The 27,215-nt window shown below is 43.5% G+C and overlaps 1 protein-coding gene across 14 annotated transcripts in view; it reads left to right on the top strand.

Moving 5' to 3' along the window:
* zmynd8 (zinc finger, MYND-type containing 8) overlaps positions 1-27,215 on the top strand; it is a 96,679-nt gene that overhangs the window by 51,943 nt on the left and 17,521 nt on the right. For 8 of the 14 annotated variants that reach the window (XR_015080670.1, XM_086005696.1, XM_086005689.1 and 5 more), the window contains 11 exons: positions 1,655-1,747; positions 3,716-3,803; positions 7,383-7,453; positions 7,830-7,907; positions 12,212-12,327; positions 14,975-15,465; positions 18,502-18,651; positions 19,409-19,561; positions 22,416-22,967; positions 23,928-24,302; positions 24,918-25,114. Coding sequence is in view for 13 of the 14 variants with exons in the window: in XM_086005696.1 (XP_085861822.1) it covers positions 1,655-1,747; positions 3,716-3,803; positions 7,383-7,453; positions 7,830-7,907; positions 12,212-12,327; positions 14,975-15,465; positions 18,502-18,651; positions 19,409-19,561; positions 22,416-22,967; positions 23,928-24,302; positions 24,918-25,114 (2,364 nt within the window). In the remaining variant the exon portion in view is untranslated. The remainder of the gene's footprint in view (positions 1-1,654; positions 1,748-3,715; positions 3,804-7,382; positions 7,454-7,829; positions 7,908-12,211; positions 12,328-14,974; positions 15,466-18,501; positions 18,652-19,408; positions 19,562-22,415; positions 22,968-23,927; positions 24,303-24,917; positions 25,115-27,215) is intronic. The other 6 variants (XM_086005690.1, XM_086005686.1, XM_086005697.1 and 3 more) reach the window with 5 other exon arrangements.

The following is a 27,215-nucleotide window of genomic DNA, read 5'->3' as shown; positions in this document are numbered from 1 at the left end:
GGATGTGAAGGCCCTTGAGAGGGTGCAGAGGAGATTTACCAGAATGGTTCCGGGGATGGGGGATCTTAGCTACAAGAACAGGTTGGAGAAGCTGGATTTGTTTTCATTAGAGCAAAGGAGGTTGAGGGGTGATTTGATAGCGGTGTATAAGATTATGACGGGTTTGAATAGGCTAGATGGGGAAAGGCTGTTCCCACTAGTTGATGGTACAAGGACTAGGGGACACAGGTTTTGGGCAAGAGATTCAAGGGGGATGTGAGGAAAAACTTTTTTACACAACGAGTGGTGAGGACCTTGAACTCGCCGCCGACGGAAGTGGTGGAAGCGGAGACACTCAATGTTTTCAAGGGAAGACTGGATAGGCACCTGAGGGAAATAAACTTGCAGGGCTACGGGGATAGAGCGGGGGAATGGGACTGACTGGATTGCTGTACAGAGAGCCGGCATGGACTCGATGGGCCGAATGGCGGCCTCCTGTGCCGTTGAGGCTATGGGGGGAAAATTGGGTCGCACCCCCTTTGGGGTGCTAACTTCGTCGGGACGCAACTTTTAGCTGCCCGAAATTCACCGGTAGCGTCCCAAGAGGGAGGGTACTGGAAGCGCCCCGCCTCCCTCTTGGGATGCTGTGAGTGAATATCGCGGCACAACATGCCGCGGTACTGCAGGCCTTCCTCCCCTTATTAAAGGGGAGGGGCCTAACGCAGCGTAAGCCTGGGCCCAGCTGGGCCACCAGGGATCGGAGTACCGGCAGAAGAGCCTGGCATTCGAGAGGTGCCGGGCTCACAGAGCGCAGCCGGCACTCCGCAGGCGGAGCTGCACAGAAGGCCGGGGCCGGCAAAGCGGGTAGGTACTGGCAGGCGGCCAGCAACAAAAATGGCCCCCCAGCACCTTCCCTTTAATTTGCGCCGCTCCAGCCGCAGGTAGGCCCCTCTGACCCTGTTGGGGGCACTACCGAAGATCACAGCCGGGGCGCGAGCGGGGTGCTGTGCACGGCAATGATGTCATCGCCGCGGAGCGCTAACGGTTACCACCGCCGCTAACGCCCTGCTGAATTTCGCGGGAGGCGTTGGTGCGCCCAGGCACAAATCAACCGAATTTTTCCCCCTATGTCTCTGCGATGAAGCGAATGGATATGTGGCCTACTCCAAGGCTGCTGTCAGTGGCTCTTTCAGTTGATCTCTAAAGGAGTCACCATGAATCATCCAACTGAGATTCTCCAGTCCAATTTTCTTTGTCTTTCTCTTCTTGTTCTTGCTCCCACCCATTCCATGTGGTCGGGGAGCATTGGCATGCTAATACTGTTTCCACCATCCCACCTTTATGTGAGGGAACTTTAATTATGGTTAAGGCAATGATTTATCATTATTCAGATCTTAGCATTTTACTGCCTCCAGAACGTTATATGCCAAATTGCAATACTTGGGCAGCAAGCTGTGCTAAATGTAGTAATTTGTGGGATTTGTCATTCCATGACTAATCATTTGCCTTAATCATGGAGCAGTTACGCGACAGTTTTCAGCTGGAAATGAAATCAAAATCTTGCTTCAAAAGGGAAATAAAACCTGTACCCTTTTTAATATTTTATTTAAACATTCATTTTGTTACTGAGCATTCCTTTCTTAGCTTCTTAAAATACTGTGCTGCTTTTTAACAGACTGAGCCCTTTCAGAAGCCAGTTTCATTAGAACAACATCCCGATTATGCCGAATACATCTTTCATCCAATGGACATTTGCACACTAGAAAAGGTAGGTCTGGGGTGTGAGACTCGCTTGGCTTGTGTAGCTACTGGAGAGTTTCCACTAGCCTTGGTTCTCTTGTCTGTATTCTCCTCATCTTTGATTTTCACTGATTTTGTTTTTTCTTTTTATTCCTGTTTGTTTAATTGCTCCATTCTTTTTTTTCTGTTCCCTCTTTTACATTTTAAGTTTATGTCGTTTTTTTAATCTGTAAAAGGTATGCCGATCCTTTACCTTGCAAATATTATTTTTAACAATTTAGTTTGTTTCTGTCTGGTGCCATCCAGTGGCAGGGCTTGAGTATAACAATACTGTACTTCAATAAACCTGCTCAATGGCAAGAATTGGCACGACAGCAGTGTTTGCTCAATAATCTGGCAAGGCCAGGTGTCCTAAAGTTATGGTTCTTTTTTTTTCAGTCTTTACTGATTCTTAATTTTCACCTGAAATTTGGTTCTATACACTTGTTTTAGTTGCACGTGATAGTAGCATCTGATGTACTTTGTTGTGTTTTTTATCCTTGTCTCCTCCACAGTACACTATCAAAAAAGTAGAAACATTCATTTGATCCAAAAGAATTTTTAAAAAAGTATATAAAACTGAGCAGAGAAACAGGCTATTCGGCCCAACTGGTCTGGTCGGTGTTTATGCTCCAGACAAACCTCCTCCCTCCCTACTGCATCTAACCCTATCAACGTATCCTTCTATTCCTTTCTCCCTCACCTAGCTTCCCCTTAAATGCATCTATGCTATTTGTCTCAACCACTCCCTGGGGTAGCGAGTTCCACATTCTAACCACTCTCTGGGTAAAGAAGTTTCTCCTGAATTTCTTACTGGATTTATTAGTGACTAGCTTATATTTATGACCCCTAGTTTTGGACCCCCCACAAGTGGAAACAATCTTCTCTGTCTACCCTATCAAACCCCTTCATAATTTTAAAGACCTCTCGGCCTTCTCTTTTCTGTAGAAAAGAGCCCCAGGCTGTTTAATCTTTTCTCATGGTTATAACCTCTCTTCTGGTATCATCTTTGTAAATCTTATTTGCACCTTCTCCAGTGCCTCCATATACTTTTTGTAATACGGAGACCAGAAATGTGCACAGTATTCTAAGTGGGGTTTAACCAAGGTTCTATATAAGTTTAACATAACTTCTCAATTCTATTTCTCTAGAAATTAACCCCATTGCTTTGTTTGCATTTTTAATGACCTTGTTAACCTGCGTTGCTACTTTTAATGATTTGCAAACCTGTACCCATTAGAACCCTTTGCTCTTCTACACCACACACAAAGAAGTATGCAAGTTTTTACTGAGTTTTATGAAGTTTCTCCTGATCATCTATATTCTGGATTCTTGTCCAGTAAACTCTGAAAATTTCCTGGGTGATTGAAATAAAACACACACTAAAAATGAATTGAGGCACCTTTTTGTTTCATTGAAGTTCTCAAATATTGCTCATCAGTCCGAGGTCACTTACCAGGTCTCCCAAATTTGGATTTTTTTGTCATTCCACAGCATGTTTTGTATTTGAATTGAATGGCTTGACTCCTCCGTCAAGCAAACTGCCTGTCGAGAAACAAACCATTCAATGCAACAAGGCATCAAGTTAAATTGTGGGATGATTTGTGTGAATGATGCTCATTCTTAACCCTTTATGTACTGCGACAGAATTGAAGAAGCCAAATACCAAGCGAATCTTGGACAAAATGCTTCATTTTGCTTTTGTCACATCCCTGTCATATGTCTCACTCTTCAATACGAGAACTTGAGCAACCTGTCTGCATTTGTACTTTTGGCTAGCAACATTCCCTAACCAAGTTGAAGTGTACCCTTGTTGTCCAACTGCCTGATCAATCAGACAGATTAATCATGTTCTCATTAAGGATGGGCTGTATTGTATGGACTTGTGTTTTCTCCAGGGTGGTCATCATATATAGAACGTTGCATTTGCCACTACCGAGTATTTCTGTTTTTGCAGAATGTCAAGAAGAAGATGTATGGTTGCACTGAGGCTTTCCTTGCAGATGTCAAGTGGATATTGCATAACTGCATCATCTATAATGGTGGTAAATATCATAATGTGCTACTAGGAAACGTGCTCTCCTAACATATTGAGGAACATAGCTTTCAGTAGTATCCTTTAGTCTCCAGTTCTTCATGGCTACTTGTAGTAAAGGAATGCCTGGTTCCTATAAGCCCTTGCATTACATTATACAACTGGTAGTATATTGAAGTAATTTGTAGCTGTATTAGTGTTAATTAAAATTCAGCATCATAAAGTAATACATTTCTATAAGTTCATGGTTACATGTGCTCAAAGATTTGACCATTTGCCTTTTGTTGGCATTTATACAAACAGAACCAAACATAATCAAGAAATCTGCAGCAGAAAGTCACTTCATTTAAAAGGAAACTGCAATTGTTTGAATGAATGTGATTTTAAATGTGAGGTGGACATCTTTACACAATCTGGAACCTTTCTGTCCTCCATTGCTCTTGTGCTTTCTAATAAAACTTTGTTAGTTTGGGACTATACATCTTGTGTATAATTCCCTCTGATATTGTGGAGTTTTACTCCGATATTACGGTGAGTGGAAATACTGCTGTACATTTGTACAAAAACTCTAACTTATAGACCCCTAAATGTAATCCTTACAAAGCGCTGTCTCTGAAAATTGCTGTTTGTTGATTAAACAGCCTCCTCCTATGTACCATGTTGATGTGATAGTGTGCAGCCTGTCCACTCCAATTTCATTGTGGCATGGTATCTGTTCATGCCCTTAGGAGTGAATTCTGCTTATGTTGGCAGAGGGGAAATGATACACAAAATGTTCATTCATTGGCTGCTACAGACTTTTTTTCCTCTCCTTTGGTGTTGGGAGCCCTCTGGGACCTTGTCTGATTGACTGAGACTAGATGGTGAATATTGGCAGGCTATTCAACAACGGAGGGCGTTGCAGTTCAGCCCAATCTTGTCCCCACTTGCTGCCCACACATGCGTATTGTCTATCAGGGAACACTGGATCGTGACCAAGAGTGGGAGCATTTGCTGTTTGTTTTTTTTTCTCTCCATTCCCTTTGCCTCCATTGCCAAGGGAGACTGAAGTTAGTTATATAGTGCCTCACTGCTGCTCTGGCTGAGGTCTGCTATCCTGATGCTGACTGAAGATTAAGCCTGAGACCCTTCATGTATGTTGCGCATCTGGAACATTTACGCACCGAGCTGGTGAAGGACTGCCACTGACTAGATTTGCAGCAGAGAGCATGGAAATGGGACATGAGAGATACCAACACTTTGACTGAAGGGGAATTGCACTGGTTTAAAATTTGTTTTACATTGAGATGACAGATGAGCAGTCAATTTTTTTTTTCTCTTGCCAATTTTCTCCCCTCCTCCATGCTGAGTTGACTCCTTGCCAGGTGCCTTCTGATACTTCACCAAGCTATTCATGTTTGAGCTTTGACACTGTCAGCAGGCTTCCTCCTAAGGTCACAGAGGCAAGTCTTCAGCCAATTCGAGTCATGCCAACAAATGGCTGAGTGCTCTGGACACAGCAAAGGTTATGGGCCTGACAATATCCTGGTAGTAGTGCTGAAGACCTGTGCTCCAGAACTAGCTGTGCCCTTAGCTAAGCTGTTCCAGTACAGCTACAGTACTAGCATCTAACCAACAATGTGGAAAATTGCCCAGGTATGCCCTTATCCACAAAAAGCAGGACAGATCCAACAAGGCCTATTACTGCCCCATCAGCCTACACCCAATCATCAGCAAGGTAATGGAAGGAGTCACCAACAGTGCTATCACTTACTCACCAATAACCTGCTCACTGATGCTCAGTTTGGATTCTGCCAGAACCACTTTGCTCCAGACTTCAATATAATCTTGGTCCAAACATGGACACAGCTGAATTTCAGAGGCGAGGTGAGAGTCACTGCCCTTGACATCGAGGCAGCTTTTCACAGCATGTGGCGCCAAGGAGCCCTAATAAAACTAAAGTCAATGGGGATTGGGGGAAAACTCTCCAGTGGCTGGAGTCCTACCTGGCACAAAGAAAGATGGCTGTGGTCATTGGAGGCTATTCATTTCAGCCACATAAATGCCATGGCTACTAGCACAGGTCAGAGGCTGGGTATTCTGTGGCGAGTGGCTCACCTCCTGACTCCCCAAAGACTCTCTACCGCCAACAAGGAACTATAAATGCAAATTCTTCTTTGTCTTTAAGTCAGGAGTGTGATGGAATGCTCTCCACTTGTTTGGATGAGTACTGCTCCAACAACACTTAAGAAACTAGACACTATCCAGGACAAAGCAGTCCGCTTGATCAGCACCCCATCCACTGCCTTAAACATCCACTCCTTCCACCATCGGCGCACTGTGTACTATCTACTGAATGCACTGCAGAAACTCGCCCAAGACTTCCTTGGCAGCACTTCCCAAACCCACAACTTTCATCACCTAGAAGGACAAGGGCAACAGGTGGATGGGAGCACCATCACTTCCAAATCATACACACATCCTGACTTGGACATATATTGCCATTCCTTCATCGTCGCTGAGTAAAATCCTGGAACTCCTAACCACCTTCGTCACACAGACTGCAGCATTTCAAGAAGAATGCTCATCACCACCAAAGGGCAGCTAAGGATGGGCAATAATTGCTGGTTTTGCCAACAATACCCACATTCGAGGCTGAATAAAAAATAATTTGACTACAAGAGGCATAACATGCTTTATCTGATGCTGTCCTCACCAATCTCTAAACATGCACTTTCCAGTAAGGGTTGCTGGTTAATGATTGAGTAGCAACTTTTTCCTTCTCCCTGCCCCAGAATGTTCAGTTTGATTGTAATGTCCCGTTGCCACCCCAGCTGAGGACAGCTAACTAAGTACAGACTGGGGATCAAAATATGGGACTTTCTTGGCCCTTATGGCTCAACTACTCAATGGGCAAACTCACCTGAGCTAATGAGGAGCTATAACCTCTTTTACTTGAAAATGGCAGTGCAATAAAACTGTGGCCCCAGTGTAAGCGTATGGACACTGGTATTTTAAAGTTGGTCACACCTCCACTAAAGTCAGGAATTTTAGATGAATCTGCCAAGTGTTTGCATGCTTGCTTCCAGGCCCAGCTGTATTTTTACGGAAGCAATGTAAATAGTCCTTTGCATTTTTAATGTATTACACACACAATTTTGAAAAGCTCCATTTTGTGGTACTCTTTATCCCCCATTGGCAATCTGAGGAATGACAAAATGAAGAATCATTTTCAACAGTACATTGCAGCCTAGGAGAAAGAAAACACTTGGGAGAACTTTCTGCTCTTCTTTGGAAATGGGATCTTTTACGTTCACCCGAACAGGTGGAAAGCGCCTCAATCTCCTCCGAACGATGGCATTTCTGACGATGTAGCACTCCTTCACTCCTGCACTGAAGTGTCCATGTAGATTGTGCTCAACTCCTGGAGTGGGCCTTGAACCCACAACCTTCTGGTTCAGAGATAAGAGTGTTACCACTTAGCCAAGTGGACATGTAGTCAAAGTGCAATATCAGAAATATGCAATACAGTGTCATTATTAGATGTACACCCCATGTTATTGAATGAAATGTTAATACTGTACTGTTCTGTTTTTAAAGTCAATAATAGATTTTTGTATTGCAGCCAATCACAAATTAACAGCAACAGCGAAGGTGATCATTAAAATCTGCGAGCATGAAGTAAGTATAAACAAGACAGTTATATGGTGTCTTATCACAACTGCACTTCTGTTTTTTTTCCATTATTGAGGCAGTGCAGAAGGATCTTTTACTCTAGATCAAACCTATATTATACATAAAATAAAAACACAATGTTAAACATCCCATTCAGGTCATTCAGCATCTGAAAGAGAAAAGCTAGGCTAACCTTTCTGGTGAAATCCTTCATAGAATCTGATTTCCTCTTTTTCTCTTTCAGACACTGCTGTTCATTTTCTGTCTTGTATTTCAGATTTTCAACATTAATGGTTTTTCTTATGTCTGTTGTACTGTGTTTGTACTGAAGAAAGTAATTAGTTTCAACCTAATGTGCTTTATTTTCTTTAAAAAAAAATAGATGAATGAGATTGAAGTTTGTCCGGAATGCTATTTGGCAGCATGCCAGAAGAGAGACAACTGGTTCTGCGAGCCTTGTGTAAGTTGGGAGTTCACTGATGGAACTGTAAATGACAACCCTCCGAGTGTCCATAGTAACGGAGTGTTGCTTGTCCACTCAACAAGAGCGCTTGGGCTTTAACTTAATCCTTTTCTTTTTGTTTTCTAAGTTATTAAGGATCTTGACTGTTAGTTAAGTATTAGTTACCTTTAGGACTCTGAAATGTTGAGCTATATCTTCACTGTCGGTATGTACGTTTTGAAATGCAGCCATTACACTTTGGCTTTAGGAATAAAAGAAAGAAAGCCAATCAAGCGCACAACCTAGTGAACAACTTCCCAGCAACACAAAGGCCTAGAAATTCGGTTGGTAGCGCCAGCGATTAGCGCCTAAAGAGCCCGAGAATTGGGGCGTTACCCAATTTTCGGGCGGGCGCAGTGAATATAGTGCCACCTCCCATATTGAGTATCCTTTTAGCGCCGGCGCTAACTCTTTCCACTCGCCCGCGGGCGCAGGCAGATCATGACGTCATTTCAGTGTGCAACGCCTTTTTGGCGCCCGGGACCGGATATTCGGTGGCGCCCGCAACCTTTTCGCCTGGCGCTATTAGTGACAGTTGGATGGAGCGTTCCCAGGCCCTTCTCGGACTCAGGGGGTGCTATTTAAAGGGGACAGCACTAGTATAAAAGCTGCAGCCATTTGGGCTGGCCATTCTGATCGTTGCTGGAGAGAGTTGCTGACCTTCTGTTGGACAGTAATTTTCTCATTGAGCCTTCGGAGGCACTGGCACTGGCAGCTTGAGGGCCCGGCTCCCGAGCTGGTGATGCAGCATCTGAAAGCAGGGAGGTGGAAGAGTGGCTTTAGCAAAAGGACAGCTTGGCAGCAAGGGATGCCAGATTGCGGCAAGGCTATGACATGGGTCCACAGTGAGAAAGCATGCTGGCGGGGGGAACAAGTGGAAGGAGACAGTTGTAAAAGGTGAGAACCTTACCATCGCTGTCGACAATGGGGTCGGCAGCTGCAGTGGTTACAGGACCACTCAGGTGTCCTCCAAGAATCTGGTGGACTCTCCTCGAGATCCGTGAGAGTGACCACTTGTGGAGGTCCTCCACCGGTGCGAAGCTGGTCTTTGCCAATCCTCGCCAGCTTGGACTGCAGGGGAAAGGAGGGGAAGTTATGTTACATGATGCCCTGAGTGATCATCTCATGCCCCCCATGGTGGAAGAGCCCTTACATGATGCCCTGAGTGATCATCTCATGCCCCCCCATGGTGCAAGAGCCCTTACATGACGCCTTGAGTCAAATGTGCATGTGTATGCCCAGAAAGGGCCATGGGTGCTTGCTGGCAGATGGCCAATGGGGCACAGCCCACCCTGTAGCCATAAAGTCAGGTGCAAATGAAGGGATGCAGAAGTTTGCAGAAACAACACTCACCCTCACGACCCGAGTGAGGTCGTTGAATTTCTTTCTGCGTTGGACAGGGCTCCTGGTCACCATGCTGCTGGAGTTGACCCTCTGGCATACATCCCTCCAAGCTCGTCGGTAGTCCTTATGATTCGGCCTCGTGCCATTGTCTGGGTAGAGAACATCTTGCCGGCGCTCCACTGCGGCCACCAATTGCTCCAGAGCCTCATTGGTGAAGCGCTCTGCTCTCTGTCTCACCTTCTCCATCTGGTCCAAGTTTTTAGCGCCAGAGAAGGGCCTGCGCCGATTCTGAGGCCTGCAAGGCGAAGAGTGTGGATGCTGAAGCTGACTGACCCACCCCTTTAAGAGCTGGCCGGCGCCTGGAAGTCTCGTGGTCATCAGTAATAGGGAGCACCTGCGCTGCGCCCGTCCGCTCCGATATTGGGTTGCGCCGGAAGATTAGCGCCTTAGGAGTCCCGTGTAACGCCTGAATTCGCGCCTCAATCCCCTTTAGGGGCGATGCAACCCAATATCGCGCCAGGCGGCGATAAGTTTCGTCTGGCTATAAACTTTGCGCAGCGCCAGTTCTAACGCCTCAAGCGGGGCTATACCCAATTTCTAGGCCAAAATACCTTCTAATTGACTTCAGAAGTTGCATTTTAAACCAGTCTAACCTCTAATTGACCTGAGGATTTGCTGAAGAACAGTTAGGCTTAATTGATCCAAGAAGGTAGAGCAATTATACCTTGTGGCTTCAAAGGGATGCACTGTTGCACATAGAATCATACAAATTTATGGCACAGAAGGAGGCTATTCGGCCCATTGTGTCTTTGCCAGACAAAAAGAGCTATCCAGCCTAATCCTACCTTCCAGCTCTTGGTCCATAGCCCTGTTGGTTACAGGACTTCAAATGCATATCAAAGTACTTTTTAAATGTGGTGAGGGTTTCTGCCTCTACCACCTTTCCAGGCAGTGAGTTCCAGACCCCCACCACCCTCTGGGTGAAAAAAGTTCTCCTCAACTCCCCTCTAATCCTTCTACCAATTGCTTTAAATCTATGCCCCCTGGTTATTGACCCCTCTGCTAAGGGAAATAGGTCCTTCCTATCTACTCTATCTGGGTCCCTCATAATTTTATACACCTCAATTAAATCTCCCCTCTGCCTCCTCTGTTCCAAAGAACACAGCCCCATCCTATTCAATCTTTCCTCATAGCTAAAATTCTCCAGTCCTGGCAACATCCTCGTAAATCTCCATAACTGAACTTTAACAGTAGAATAACATATTGTGATTTACATAGTATAATGCCCTGCCATTATAAAACAACACATCCTCTGGTGTTCCGTGAGCAGAGCCATAGTGCCATAGTTAGGATTCGTGTGTGTGTGTTTAAATTTGCAATAGTTACTTTTTCAAAATCAATCTACTTTTCAGTGGGGAATTAATTGATCAATGTCAATTGTTGCTTTAATCAAACAATTGACCTTTCATGACCTTTGGTTTGCATTATGGCATTGCTAGTGGCTTAAAAGAATCCAGAGCAGGGCAGGGCCATTCAGCTCACTCCCTCCCAGAATCCATGCATGATTATTCTATCTTGGTCTTCCTTCCCTCACCCCTGTTGAGTCCCTACTTCAGGGAAAAATATTTTCCTTCACTGCACTCTACTGGGGGAATAGGAAGTTCAAGCAGTTTTATTATTCACTAAAACCCTCCATCTCACTTCTCATCAGGTATCAATGCCATGCTTTTTAAAGATGCCAGTTAACCGAGTCTGTTATCTTCTCTGGGAGTTCACTCCAAATATCCATTATCCTATATTTTGGGTCGGCGTTCTAATTTCTAACCTTGCTCAAGGATTGTGAATTTTGTACTTCTATCCTCCAGTCCTCTGTCAAAGATAAATAGTTTGTTTATTTCCTTCTCGTCTATACCTTTTCATTTATCTTTTTTCATGTCTCGGCCTTCAGCAAATTTAATCATTTGAGTCCTTTTTTGGTCGAGTGGGGTAGGTCTGCCACTGTTCAGGCAGAGGGTAATCGCATTCTTCAGACTTCAGTGTTTTTCATAAATTTGTATGATCACGTTCGTGAAATGCTGCTACTCTTTTGCCACTGAACTTCTGAAGGAAGAAACTATGTAGCCCTTGTGATATAGTGCCACCTCGTGTTCAAGATATATAATACCAATTCCAATAAAGTTATTTCAAAACAAGTGCAACATCGAGTTTTGCAGTTGGCTATGTATGAATGTTCCAGTAATATTTTTGAGACAGTTTTCAAAGTAAAGCTGGCTATGCTTAATTTCCTGTCTTTACTGTTGAGGCTTTGCAACACAGTCTGATTGTTTCATTGTAATAATGTATGTTGCAAATAACAGGGCCCCGCTCTTCAGTTCTCTCTCGCCATGAAGCATAGCATCTCTTAACTCGGGAGAGCCAGCAAAATATTCCCAGATCTCATAATGCTGTCTATATAAGTAGCTGCCAGGTGTGCTGGTCGAGTTGCCCTTTCAAATGCTATTCATATTCTAAGACCTGCGGTGTTGATGCACAGGCAGGCTGTGCCACTGCATTCCATTGAAAAGTTATGTTTATCTATTATATAATAATTACATAGAAACATAGAAGATAGGAGTAGGCCATTCGGCCCCTCGAACCTGCTCCGCCATTCAATGAGATCATGGCTGATCATCCAAATTCAGTACCCTGTCCCTGCCTTCTCCCCATATCCCTTGATCCCTTTAGCCTTAAGAAAGATATCTAACTCCTTCTTGAATATATTACAATTCTTAATCTGCTTCAGTTGGAATTGTTTGCATTGAACTTGTACAACTCTCTTCTGTTCAGCATTGCAGAGATCTTTAAACAGTTCTTCTGTTCTTGTGTTGTAAGATTTATAGGTTCACCCCCCCCTCCCCCCCTTGTATTTTTTTATACAGAGTAACCCCCACCCACTTGTCTGGGCTAAACTTAAAGGCTTTCCCTTTTGGCCTGCAAAAGCACTGCGGGACAAGGATGGACAGGTCGATGCACGTTTCTTTGGGCAGCATGACAGGTGAGAGTTGATCTTTTATTATATATGGTAATTTGTTTTTAATAAGATTCCTATGCACCAATCTACACTGGATGTAACACTGATTCAGCTGCTTCCCTCCTGTGCACCAATCTACACTGGATGTAACACTGATTCAGCTGCTTCCCTCGGCAGACAGAGTCCCCATTTCTTAAAACATTTGGCATTTGTATTCTGTGTAATGGAAAGCTACAGAAGATAACACTATACCATGGACTATTCATCTGAATCCTATGATATGTATTTGTCAGCAGTTCTATCTATAATTTCAGTAAAATGTAACTAGGGTTGTGAAATGTTCATACTGTGTCCACTTAAAATGGGGTGGGGAGGGAAACAACACCCTGCCGTATAATTGTGGAGTTTTGTCCTAGACTCGGGCTGTACCCTATCATGAGCACAGCACCAGGATGAAATACTTTTAATTACAGAACTGTCAATAGTGATGGTAACCGTTGGAGGTGATAAATTTAAGGGCTCCACAAAGGAAACATATTGGCTTAAGCACATTTTTTCACTTTCTTCCTCCTATATTATATTATTGGTACTAATATACTAAGTGGCTGATTGTAATGCTGACAGGAACGTGTTCATTTAATGGGTTGCTGTTGGCTTTATAATGAGAAATTCTAGACCAATATGTCAACTTGGAACAGTAGCCAGGTGTTTTTTAAATTTAATGGCATTCTTATACCAGCAGTTTAAAAACAAAATCCTGTCCTCCTGGATAGGTGAGTAGCTGAGCCATATAGAGCGAGAGGGTACCAGGTTCCGTGCTGTGGGGCGATGATGGTGCTACAATTGGCTTTGGCACCTGTGGATTAAGCACAGGAAATATTGGCTAAGGTTCCTGCTTCTGATGTGCATTTTCAACAGGGATTGCTTGTTGGTATTGTATGATTGCTGAGGATAGGATTGAGCTCCGCTCGGCTGTGATTTCTCCTCCATAGTATAAGAGCCAGCACACTCGCTGTCAAGGCTCACATATAATTAGCCAGTTGGGCAACGCACCAGCTGCCTGCAGAACCACGTCCCAGCAAGACGTCATTACCTTCAGGCGAGGAGGAAGGTAAATCCTTGTATCTCCATGGTCGCAGGATTCGGCTTGTTCACTCAAATTTGACAGATGTTGTGAGTGTAGACTGTTCTTTGCCCATCAGACAAAGAGGTGCTCCATATTAGCAAAGCATTCCATGTACAGGAGAGGGGAAATGGGCACTGTGGTTCTCCCCATACTCCCAAATATACAGAAGAAGTGGTTGCCGCACTTCCCTGTTGAATTGCTGTGGCTTCTATTTATGTATCAAAGTTTCATGTCAAAATGTTTAATTAGAATTGACCAGGAAGATTACATAATCTCCTTTTAACATGGGAGTTGAGAGTTGAAGTTTAATTCAAGAATTAAGAAATAAAGTAAGACTTGCACCTTCACAACCTTCGGACGTCCCAAAGTATTTTTTTTGAAGTGTAGCCACTCTTGTAATGTAGGAAACGCAGCAGCCAACTTGCGCACAGCAAGCTCCCACAAACAGCAATCAAATAAATGACCAGATCATTTATTTTAGGTGTTGGCCAGGCCACTGGGAGAACTCCTCTGCTGTTCTTTAAATAGTGCCATGGTATCTTGTACATCCACCAGAGAGGGCAAACAGGGCCTCACCTCAATGTCTCATACAAAAGAGAAGACCAATGTTCTGACTCCGAGGCAACAGTGCTGCGACAGAGCCAAGGCTGACAGTTTTGGCCAGGACACTATTCCCCTCTCACTTGCTGAATGAATAATGGGATTTTGCTTCAACATCTCACTTGAGGAATGGTTCTTCTCAACAGGCCCATCCTGGATGGACTCTGATTCCTACCTGGTATTATTGCAATTTGTCTAGTTGCGGCCTGAATTTACATTTTTCTATTCCAATGACAACAACAGCTTTCATTTATATAGCATCTTTTTATGTAGCAAAACATCCCAAGGCCCTTCACAGGAGCGATTATCAAACAAAATTTGCTCCAGACCACGTAAGGAGATATTAGGACAGGTGACCAAAAGCTTGGTCAAATAGGTAGTTTTCAAGAAGCGTATTAAAAGAGGGAGAGAGAGGCAGAGAGGTTTAGGGAAGGAATTCCAGAGCTTAGGACCTAGGAAGCTGAAGGCACGGCTGCCAATGGTGCAGCGAAGAAAATCGGGGATATGGAAGAGGCCAGAATTGGAGGAGCACAGAGATCTCTGAGGGTTCTTGGGCTGGAGGAGGTTACAGAGATAGGGAGGGGCGAGGCCATGGAGGGATTTGAAAACAAAGATGATAATTTTAAAATTGAACCGTTGCCAGATCGGGAACCAATGTAGGTCAGCGAGCACAGGGGTGATGGGTGAACGGGACTTGGTGCGAAGGGGAGAAATTGATACGATGGCTCCCAGGATTTTCTCTTGTACAGTACTTCCCAATAGTTGGATCAAAGAAAGTGGTCTGAGAAAAGGTCACCTGTATGCCTTCATAAATAAAATGTCTTTTGTCATTCGGAGCCGATGAGAAATACAGAAATGTAACAGGAAAAATATTAGTCCTTGAAGCAAAGCTAATTATTTTGATTTCACCTTTTAATAAATACATTTTCTGTTTTTTACATGCAGGGCCTGGGTTCCAATAAATAACTGCTACCTCATGTCTAAGGAAATTCCCTTTTCTGTGAAAAAGACTAAAAGTATCTTCAACAGTGCAATGCAAGAAATGGAGGTGTATGTGGAGAACATTCGTAAAAAGTTTGGAGTATTCAATTATGCATCTTTCCGGTCACCATACACTCCCAACAACCAATTCCAGATGTTAAAAGATCCCCAGAACCCAGCAGCAGGGACTGCTAAGCCTGATAAATATGAGAAAATTAAATTAAACTTCGATATGACAGCATCACCAAAAATAGTTCTCAGCAAGCCCATGTTGATCAGTGGCCCCAGTCGGAGAATTTCACTAACGGACATGCCCCGCTCGCCAATGAGCACAAACTCTTCAGTGCACACTGGTTCTGATCTAGAAACTGAACCTGCAGAGAAGAGTATGAAAGCGGCTTCCAGTCACTTCAGTGCAAGTGAGGAGTCCATGGATTTCATTGACCGGAGCACAGGTATGATCCCCCAACTTAAGAATTATCATCTTGGGTGTGGGGGGAGGGGGAGAAAGAGGAGAGGACATAAATCTGCTTTTTCCTGAAAATATGTGAAAGCACCCTATGGGAGGGGTTCAACCTCTTTGGCCCCAGCAAAATTTATGCTTATGAATTTGATTGACATAAACTCATTTCTATATAATTCCCTCTGTTTGCATAATGCAGCTTGGCGGTAAGTTGTCTCAAAGATATTGGATTTTAGATTACGGTTGATTGTTAGGTTGTCTTCCACTGAGGAAGGTGACTTCTGTTTTGCAGACTTCATAGTAGAGCAGGGGGTGATATCTGAGCACAGAGCCACAATGACATTATTCATATAGTGAACCAAGATACAGGTGATTGCCTCCTTCTAATTTCATTGGGAGGCAGAAATGATTCATGCTGGCCGGTGTTGGACAGACACTCCGGAGAATTTGTGCAGGCATAGTGAAAAGGTTTAAAAATAGATGCTCTTGGGTTTTAAATAATACTTTTACATGTCATTTTCATTTGAATGGTGAATACTGTATTGTAGAGATGATGTCACCAGCATGTAAAGGTCACCTTTCAAGTAGTGGGGACTGCTGCTTTGTCAGTTGAGTTGCCAACTGTCTCGAGAGATTTGTTCAGAGACTTGATCGAGACTTATTGCATCATTGTGATTCTAAATGAACAAAAGGGAAATGTGGGGATATTTGAAATAACAACAGAAAACACTGGGAAAAAACTCAGCAGGCCAGGCAGCATCCGTGGAGAGAGAAACAGAGTTAACGTTTCAGGTCGAAGACCTTTCATCAGAACTGGAAAAAAGCAGGAAAAGGAACAGATTTTAAAGCAAGTTTAGGGGCTGGGAAATTGGGGAGGGGATGAAAGAACAAAAGGGAAGGTGTGTGATAGGATGGAAGGGAAGAGAAGAGACATTAAGAGATATTCAAGGCAAGAGGAGATGGTAATGGGACAGGTTAAGAAACAAAGGATGGCTCTAGATGGAGTGTGAATTGTGCAGGCAGAATGAAAGACAGCTGCCATGTGGGGGAAAAAAAAGCACAAACAAAAAGTGTGGATAAAAAATATATATGTGATAGGGGCCGAGGTTATGATCTGAAAATGTTGAACTCTATGTTGAGTCCAGAGGGCTGTAAAGTGCCTAATCGAAAGATGAGGTGCTGTTCCTCGAGCTTACGCTGAGCTTCCGTGGAACAATGCAAGAGGCCGAGGACGGTGAGGTCTGAGTGGGAGTGGAGCAGTGAATTAAAGTGATGGGCGACCGGAAGCTCGGGGTCCCCCTTACGGACTGAATGGAGGTGTTCCGCAAAGCGGTCACCCAATCTGCGTTTGGTCTCCTCCATATAGAGGAGACCACATCGTGAGCAGCGAATACAGTGTACTAGATTGCAAGAAGTACAAGTAAATCGCTGTTTCACCTGGGAGGGGTGTTTGGGGCCATGGACAGTGGGAAGGGGGGAGGTATAAGGGCATGTGTTGCATCTCCTGCGCTTGCACGGGAAGGTGCCGGGCGAAGGGGAAGGGGTGCTGGGGGTGATAGAGGAGTGGACTAGGGTGTCGCTGTGGGAGCGGACCCTACGGAATGCTGAAAGGGGAGGTGAGGATAAGATGCGTTTGGTGGTGAGATCACGCTGGAGGTGGCAGAAATGGCGGAGGATGATCCGTTGAATGTGGAGGCTGGTGGGGTGAAAGGTGAGGACAAGGGGAGCTCTGTCGTGGTTCCGAGAGGGAGGGGCAGGGGTGAGGGCAGAAGTGCGGGAGATAGAACGGACACGGTTGAGGGCCGTGTCAACCACAGTAGAGGGGAACCCCCGGTTGAGGAAAAAGAAAGACATGTCGGAAGCATTGGTGTGGAAGGTGGCATCGTCAGAGCAGATGTGGCGGAGACGGAGAAACTGGGAGAATGGAATAGAGTCCTTACAGGAGGCGGGGTGGGAGGAAGTGTAGTCCAGGTAGCGCTGGGAGTCAGTGGGCTTGTAGTGAATGTTAGTCAATAACCTATCCCCAGAGATGGAGACGGAGAAGTCGAGGAAGGGAAGGGAAGAGTCGGAGATGGACCATGTAAAGGTGAGGGAAGGGTGGAAGCTGGAAGCAAAGTGAATGAAATTGTCTAGTTCAGGGCGAGAGCAGGAAACGGCACCGATAGTCATCAATGTACCGGAAAAAGAGGTGAGGGAGGGGACCCAAGTAGGACTGGAACAAAGAGTGTTCCACATATCCCACGAAAAGGCAGGCATAGCTAGGACCCATGCGGGTACCCATAGCAACACCTTTGATTTGGAGGAAATGAGTGGAGTCAAAGAAGAAGTTGTTCAATGTGAGAACAAGTTCAGCCAGGCGGAGGAGGGTGGTGGTGGATGGGGACTGGTTGGGCCTCTGTTCAAGGAAGAAGCAGAGTGCCCTCAGGCCATCCTGGTGGGGGATGGAGGTGCAGAGGGATTGTACGTCCATAGTGAAAAGGAGGCGGTTGGGGCCAGGAAACTGGAAATTGTTAAAGTGGCGGAGGGCGTCGGAAGAGTTGCGGATGTAGGTGGGAAGAGACTGGACAAGGGGCGATAAAATAGAGTCGAGATAGGAAGAGATAAGTTCCGTGGGGCAAGAACAGGCTGAAACGATGGGTCTACCAGGGCAGTCCTGTTTGTGGATCTTGGGAAGGAGGTAGAAGCTGGGTTGGGGGACTATGAGGTTGGCGGCCGTGGGGATATTTGAAGGCTTGCCATTGAATATGGAATTGATCTCGTGAATGAAGTTGATCTCGCGAATGAAGTTGATCTCGCGAATGAAGGAAGAGTTGTGCAAGGGTCCCTCATAGGTCTGATGGATTCCATATTCAGTGGTTAAACAGAAAATTCTGTTCATTGACTGTACACTGTGTGCAGTTGTTGGATAAACAAACCTTTATCCTCCTACTGACTTTCTAAGCTCCGTTGTGGCGCAGGTTACAAACATTGTTGAAAACCTGGAATTCTTCGCCAGTTCCACATTGATCCAGTTTGTTTCCTCTTTCAGCTTCTCCTGGATCTGTGAAGACGAGTCAAGCTGGCAGTGTGTCGGGCAGCCCAAAACCCTTCTCTCCTCAGTCCTCCACTCCCATTGCTGCTAAATCAGAAAGGACTTTGAAAACCCCTCCTACGGGCAGCATCCTTAACCTAAACCTTGGTTAGTTGTGACCACGAAATGTTCTTCCATTGGTTTTGTGGTGTTTCTGGTCAAAGTGCAGTGAGACAAAGAGACTGGGCGGGAGAAGTGTGTGTGTGCATGTTTTATGAGATTGTCCAGGGGTGTGTGACATGTCCTGGAAAGGGGTGAAGGAGGAAGAGACTAATTCCTTTTGGAGGGGTATAGATGTGTAGAAATGGAAGTATATTTTCCTTTTTAAAAATTGGTACCAATTTAATGATTCAACAAATTAGTTCCCAATACCACACGCCCCCATTTATTTTATAGACTTTGTTTATTCTATATTGGAGTTCAAAAGGTACACAGATAAACAACAGCCAGCTTTTCCTAAAGTTCTCTATCAAGCACATATTTGTCTAATACAGTGGGAAACTTGCTTTCTGCCTTTGTCTGTTATTTACAAAATTACTTTTTCTATGTCTTCAGCAGCACTACTGTTCACTTCCAATTCGGTCCTAAGGTGCCAATAACTTTTCAGGTTCTATTCTATTTATTGGCCTAAGGCTCTTTTGATGAGCCAGCCGAATTGGCAAACTCCTTGTCTTCATACCATCCCTAATGTGCAGCACTTTAGTGCACCAATATACTGTGCCATTGGGCTGCCCATGTGGCAATTTGGCTGTGGCTTACCTCTCCATCTTTTCAGATATCTCTAACACAGCTTTGCATCAGATTGGTTCTACAAAATTGATCTTGCCATCTCACTAATGTTTTACTCTTTCTTTTCATATAATAGATCGCAGTAAAGCAGAGATGGATCTAAAAGAGCTGAGTGAATCGGTGTTGCAGTCAGCTCCCGTGCTCCTCACTTCACCGAAAAAGCAGCCAGTTCGGAGTAGCTTCCTGCTTAACCTCGACAAGACCATAGAAAGTTGTAAAGCACAGCTAGGTGAGAATGTGTTGTGATTTAATAACATTTGGGTTTTTTTTTGGAAGATAGGGAAGTTTAATAAAAAGCCTAGACTTCATGAGTTTTGTAACTATCTCCTTCCACAGTTTATTGGTTAGGAAGGCAGGAGAGTCGGCAGTTTGACAATCTTCCTGTTTAATTGGCTGATGAGGTATGGGGTGTTGGAGAGGCAAATTTATTTCCCCTGTTCCTTTTTATCAAGATGGAGTACTGCATGTTGATGAACGGTCTAACTGACATTCTAGAAATAAACTGCTGAAACCCATCCACTGAAGGCAAGTCCAGTATGAATGATTTCTGAGGCAGAGAATGGCACTTGTTCCCATCTGGATGGGAGCCCAGCACTCTGCTGCCGGAGTTGCCAGACCCAAGTCATAATTTAAAAATATTTTTAACTCTGTTTCACTTGCACATTTACTCTTGCCTATTTTACTTGTATGCATTTCAATGCAAAGATTTTATCACTTGGTTGTACTGAAGATTTATTGGCAGGCGGCTGAATAAAACACTCAACATGTGTCTTGCGCTTTATTAAGCACTATTCTAGTGTAGCACCCAATCACATTTATGCTATAGCCTCATTTAGAGTACAGTACAAGGTACAAAGCCACGCAGCCCAGAAAATATATACAGGAAACTCTTGATTTACCGGCACCTAAATAACCGGAAATCTCTGTTAACCGGCAAAATTCAGGAGTAGGTTCAGGTAAGTTTTACTTCATATTAGTGGCCTTTCCTGGATCTGTGGCTGTGTAACCGGGGTTCCTGCACCTGTTGCTAAGCAACAGGGACACCTGGATCTTGTGGCTGGGGTTCCTGCACCTGTTGCTAAGCAACAGGGAAGCCTGGATTTGTTGCTCTGTACGGAGCTCTCGTACCTTTTACTATACCTCTCTGTAATCCGGACTTTTTGATAAACTGGCACCACGCCGGTCCCGTCGGTGCCGGATAAAAAAGAGTTTCCTGTATTTCAATTTGCAGTTGGTGCTTTTAACTGATATGAGGCAGAGCTACAGCTAGCCCAGCTGGGAAAAACCAGCTCGAGTTCCTGCTCCTGATAATAACCAGTGACCCCTGCTGGAAGGTACGTGTGCATGACGTCTAATGAGGACAGATTGCGATCCCTCTATGACCAAGTAGCCTGCTGAAGCAAATACTCTAAGCTCACACAGAGAAGAATTGCCACTTGGTTGAATTACCAGAGGGTTTTTTGCAATATTCGGAACAAGAAGCTATACCTTCAGGTGATGAGGGGAGAAACTTAAGGTGGAGATACTCTCATTCATTTGTACACTGCAGTCTTAACATGTTGAGAGGGCTCTATTCAATATTTGTCTCCTTTGTTTTATTATGGAATCTATTCCCTCATATACTAAACCCTCATTAGTCACCCCTTTAACTGCATCCCTTGTGGTTAATTATAATGCTCCCCAAACACACACACATGCAACCTAATCCAGGTTAGATATATTCAGTGATCAATTTTTGATTGTTATTCAATTTGTGATTGTAATTGCTGCAATTTTGCAATCTATAGTCCATCGGTGCTGAAAACCACCGTCTGAGCAAATGCTAAGTATTTGTAACTGAATAAAGACATTTCACAGAGTTTGCATTATATTATGCTTAAACAAAAGCAGAAAGCCTGGAGGGATTTTTATTTTGGGGGGTGCAATCTGATCTTGGGGGTTTAGATGACAGTTTTAAATCACAAGCATCATCCTTATGGTTTTATGCCTTTTGAACCCCAGATTTAGAGTTCTGCCTTTTTTCTTTCTCTCTCTTATCCTTCTTTGCAGCTTTTGAAGTGGAATAAATTCTGTTTGCACTAGTACAAGAAACACAGAGTTAGCATGCAGGTACAGCAAGCAATTAGGAAGGCAAATGGCATGTTGGACTTTATTGCTAGGGGGTTGGAGTACAGAGTAAGGAAGTCTTGCTACAATTGTACAGGGCTTTAGTGATACTACACCTGGAGTACTGTGCACAGTTTTGGTCTCCTTATCTAAGGAAGGATATATTTGCCTTACAGGTGGTGCAACAAAGGTTCTCTTGATTGATTCCTGGGATGAGAGGTTTGTCCTATGAGGAGAGATTGTGTGGAATGGACCTATACTCTCTGGAGTTTAGAAGAATGAGAGGTGATCTCATTGAAACATAAAAGATTCTGAGAGGGATTGACAGGATAGATGCTGAGAGATTGTTTCCCCTGGCTGGAGAGTCTAGAACTAGGGGCCATAGTCTCATGATAAGGGGTCGGCCTTTTAAGACTGAGATGAGGAGGAATTTCTTCACTCGGAGGGTTGTGAATCTTTGGAATTCTCTACCCCAGAGAGCTGTGGATGATGAGTCTTTTGAAGATATTCAAGGTTGAGTTCGATAGATTTTTGGACTCTTAGGGAATCAAGGGTTATGGGGATAGGGCAGGAAAGTGGAGTTGAGGTCAAAGATCAGCCATGATCTTATTGAATGGAGTAGCAGGCTCGAGAGGCCGTGTGGCCTACTCCTGCTCCTATTTCTTATTTAAATGGAACCACTGCTTAAAAGCATTACCAGGCACAGAGAAAAGTCTTGCCATTTTTGTTGCACACGTGATGTCATTGTGATTCAATTACTTGTTTTGACACGTTGCATATTATTGCATTGTATATTGGTAAGCAAGAAATGCTACTAATCATGAAGTTGGTGTCCCCTTGTGTAGGAATATTCCTCTGTTCTGTAATGTTTATAATCAACTTTTGAAGTGTGTAGGTATTTGTTTTGAGGCTTGATTAACGATATTCCAGATGTTGATTCAGTACTGTCTGAAAATTGAACGTATTTTTATCCCAAGGAATAAATGAAATCTCTGAAGATGTTGATGCAGGAGTTGAACACAGTGACTCTGAGGATTCAGAAAAATCAGACACCACTGACAGCGAATATGCCAGCGATGAAGGACCCAAGCTAAATAATGGGCAAGAAGAGGGAGAGGAAAAGGAAAGTGCCAGAAGTGAGAAGGATTCACCCTTTATGAAAAAGAAGCCAAAGCAGGTAATGGCTCATGGTGAAGTGAAGCAAGAGACCAGTCCAAGTTCTGCTGTGGGTAAAAATGAGGCGCCTGGAAAGGAAAAGGCAAATGGGGACTCTGACAAAGAACTTGTTGAGAAAATGAAAAGTCTGCATCAGGCAGCAAAGGAGAAACTAGGGAATAAAGATGAGACTGACTCGCCAACAGTGCACTTGGGACTAGGCTCTGATTCTGATTCTGAGAATGAACTGGTCATCGATCTGGGTGATGAAAGTAAAGAGGCTGTGAGAGAAGGCAAGAAAGGGGAGAAGAACAAAAAGGAACCAACTCCAACACCGACACTGAAGGAATCGCCAAGTGCATCAAATACAGAAAGTATGTATTTTAAAACTTTGTTTTTCTTAATGATGTAATACTTTTTCTGTTTATTAAACCTGGCGGTTGTCCAGTAATGGGCATGTTTACTACATCATGGCTGGATTTCAGGTGCCTTGTGGCACTAGGATGTCATGGATGAAACCTGGTCAAAATTTCCACCCTGGTTAACCAATTCATTTGGTTTATAGAATTGTTTAAGGCAATCTGTAACCTGATAATCAAGTATCTTAACATATAGAAGACACAATTGGATCAGCCAAACATAATTAACTTAATTTAACAAACTGAAAACACGTTGAGATTTGGAGTTTGAAGTTTTTAAAATCACGAATCACCAAATAATGATTTTTGTACATTCAGATTGGCTGAGAAGTGGGACCATGGTGGCAACTTCAAATGGCTGAATCAGAAATTCAGTTTTTTGGTGTAGATTTCATTAAAATGGTATAATGTGTTGAAGTAAAGGAATGCTTAAAGGGGAAGGAAGGTGTGGGGAAGTACTTTCTTATTCAAAGTATTTCCCTCTTTTAGTGAAAAAGATTTACTGTCAAAAATCTAGTTTGACATTTTTTGCTTTTAAATGTTAAGTTTTGCAGCTGCACTAAGGCCGTGTCTTCCTTAGTACTAGCTTGCTTCATGGTGCAGGAATATAGAGCGTTCTTGTGAGTCTTCATTGTCCCCATTTAAACTACGGTAGCCATGGCTTGGGACTGGGCTGAGAACTTGTTGACTATGGGGGGGAAAAAAGTCAAACCAGATTTTTGAGGAGTATATATTTTCACTATAAAATGGGGGACACCTTGAACAAAAAAATTGTCCCTTCCCCCCACCAACTTTCCTGCCTTTTTCAGAGAATTTTATAAAAATAATCAAACAGATAGATATGTGAATCAAACTGCTGATTATCCTTTTCAACAGTTACAAGGGCAAATATAATACTCCTAATTATGTGTATAGGTAAAACATCACCCACTTCAACTGTGTCCAGCCAACCAAAAGGTGAGGTTGCTTCTTCACTCCCCAGTCTCCCAAGCCAGACCCCTTCAACCAGTATTACAACGACTGCCAGTGTTGCGTCTACTGCCACAGTTCCAGCTGTTGCTGTTAGCAACAGCCCGGTTAAAAAGCAACGGCCTCTATTGCCAAAGGAAACTGTTCCAGCTGTTCAGCGTGCAGTGGTGTGGAATCCCTCGACCAAGTTTCAGACCTCCTCACAGAAATGGCACATGCAGAAAGTACAAAGGCAGCAGCAGCAACAGCAAGTGCCAGCACCGCAGCAGCAACAGTCTCAAAACACAGGAACACGATACCAGACAAGGTTGGCTGTGAAAGGTATAAATATTTTGAGTGTCTAGCTCTAATTCTAAGAGTCCAACACATCATTATGTTGGTAATGTTGTTAGTATTGAACATTTTTAAAGTCTTTTGCTTTTGTATTAAGGGAAGTAAAGTGAGGCTTAAGGTGGTCATGATAACCCAGTTCGGACTGTGATGCAAAGCAGTGTCATATCATGGAATTGAGAGAAATAAACAATGGGAGCTAAGCTCCAGGAGTTCATTGACATCACATTGGATGACTGGGGTTGTACCACCTCCAGCCTCTCATAGAAACTAGGCTCCTCTAAGATTGGGGGTACCAACAATAGGCCAGACAGCACACTGGGATCTGCCATTCTCCCCTCTCCTCACAGGAATGGCAACCCCCTGTTCTTTTTCTTTACTCTAGCATTGTGAACAATATGAAAGTACAGCCCTTGCATTTGCAATTACTGTGGCCTCTGAAATGGCCAAAGCTGATCTTGTGCCAGAGGGCTGCCTTGGTCAGGTGTTGAAATTTTAGAATTCTATAACTTGGTAGTCATGCAAGAATACACCAAAGGTTCAATTTGGAGACAACGACTCGCGTCTCATGCTGATTGCTGACTATGACTTGCTTTCCAATTGCAGCTGTGCAACAGAAAGAGGCGACGCTGGCAACTTCAACATCTTCCATCACTTTGGTTACAAGCAGTTCATCTGCATCTGTGGCAGGCAGCAGTTCAGCAGTAGTGAACACAGCTTCCAGTTCAGTCTACAGTACTGATTTACCCATAGCTACTCCATCTGCTGACGTTGCTGCTGATCTTACTAAGTATACAAACAAGGTATGTACTGAATTACATTTGCCACTTTTTTGCCTAATCCACCATCTTATCAATGTCCCCTTGCTGCTTCTTTTGGTCCTCAGAATTCTTACTATGCCTCCTATTTTAGTATTATCTGCAAGATTGGACATCCCTCTCTCTAGCCCTATATACAATTCATTGATGTACACAATGAATTGAAATAGCAAGTATCCAGTTTATGGCTGTAATTTATATGCTTCCTTGAATTGTAAATGCTTAAACCTATAGTCTTGTTATGAATCAAGCTCATTACAGACACCTTTTCTTGTGCTCAAATTAAAAGTCCAATTCCATAGTCAAGCTCTCGCCCCATATGGACTGAGATGATTTTATGCCTGAAATATTCTGGTTTAACAGGCCACAGGGCAAACAATGAACTCTCTTTACCATTGGGTAGGCACCAAAAAAAGGTACGAGATCTCGCTGAATACTGTACCGTATTTTCAGGCTTAAAATGAATGGGTGAGATTATGAAAACAATATTAGAACAAACCACGGATTTATAAAAAATTATTGAAGCACAGATTTATTAAAGCTGGATTATAATCCTTCATGTAACTATGTATCTTCCAAAACAATAAAGTGAAAGATGCTTTACCACTTCTCTGAAATATTTGAACAAGTTGTCTCCTTGATGCACTGTTTTTACCCAAGAAAGACAACACTTCAATACTTCATTAAACAAGTGTTACCATTTTGAATTCTATCTTCTGGTTTACTTTTGATGTTGAGCTGATACAAAGGAAGCTCAAAGGGTATCCTACAGAATTAAATAAACCTGTTCACGTAGGCTTCAGAGGTATCCAAGTGGTCTCTCAGAAAGAGGACCAGCAAATTGCAATAAATCAGGAGAAAGCTGAGCTCCAAGGCTGGTAATTAGGACCTTCTGTTGAGGCAAGATGTCAAAGCTAATGTTCCTTCAAAGGCCTGGTGCAATAACAAATGTGTGAAGGTCACAGCCCAGTGATCAGTATTAATAAAAAGCAATATTAATTATTTCTATCATTGGGTGGGTTGTGTGTTTTTTCTCACCCTTTGAAGGATTGCGTGAGAGAGCTCTGTGACTGAACTCAGTCTTGCATATTTCTTGAAATGAAAGATATCAAAGAAGAACAGGAACCCAAAGTCACACTAACTAAAAGCTATGAGCCATTGATTTCGAATTCCTTATGCAATTAATGTGTGTATTCTAGCAAAGTGGCCAGAATACTGACATAACTACAACAGCCCCCACCCACCCACCAATCAAAACATGTATATGATTCTTTATATTAAACAGAAGAGCCCTCTACTTTGTCATTACTTTGCACCCCTCCTCTTTCTACCCCCGCCCCCCCCCCCCCCTTCCACCACCACCAAAAAGAAACAAAATGTAAAGGAAGGTTTATTTAAGATTATGTAAACTACACGAGGGTGCATCTATATTGTAATTGTAGAATCCACACTTGTACTGTAGCATTGTTGTGACGCAAAACGGCTTTGCATCATTGCTGGAATTGTAAGGTAAATACAGCCTAAATCCAAATTCTAATGTGATGAATACCTCTTCTCTATGCTGGCTGTAAGATTCAAAAGCAAAATGAGAACATTTCCTGCTCAGTAGCGGTCATCAGTATTGATATATAAAATATTGATAATTTAGCAATAAATTGATTAACTTGAAAGGCCACATGGATACCATTGGAAGAAATTGATATTTATTGTGGGTACAGTAGGATGTGGTAATTTCACTGTGGTGATGTGTTTTGATGCCATTCATATCATAGGCTTGTACGTTTGACAAACATTTGGAAATTACCACTTTTCGTGAACACAGCCACGTATTTCTGAGAGTTAAATACTGGGTCAATTATTTCCTTCAGCGGAGTTGACTAAAAAGTTAAACGGTAATTCCCTTATCTCCCCGCCCCCCCCCCGGCACAAATTGCCCACGTGTTTTTGATTCTTGTTAAAAGTATTTGCGCCAAGTATGAGTTTTTACCTGGAAAAGAAGAATTCCCTCCCAAGAGCCTAGCTCAGCCACAGTGCTTTCTTTAGGCTCTGTTACTGATAGATTTACACGAGAACGACTGCTGTAAAG

This window comes from Somniosus microcephalus, chromosome 13, assembly GCF_052327205.1.
Source record: "Somniosus microcephalus isolate GS21.2 chromosome 13, FLI_Smic_1.0, whole genome shotgun sequence".
NCBI classification, from domain to species: Eukaryota; Metazoa; Chordata; class Chondrichthyes; order Squaliformes; family Somniosidae; genus Somniosus; species Somniosus microcephalus.
This window is presented reverse-complemented; position numbering and strand designations above follow the sequence as displayed.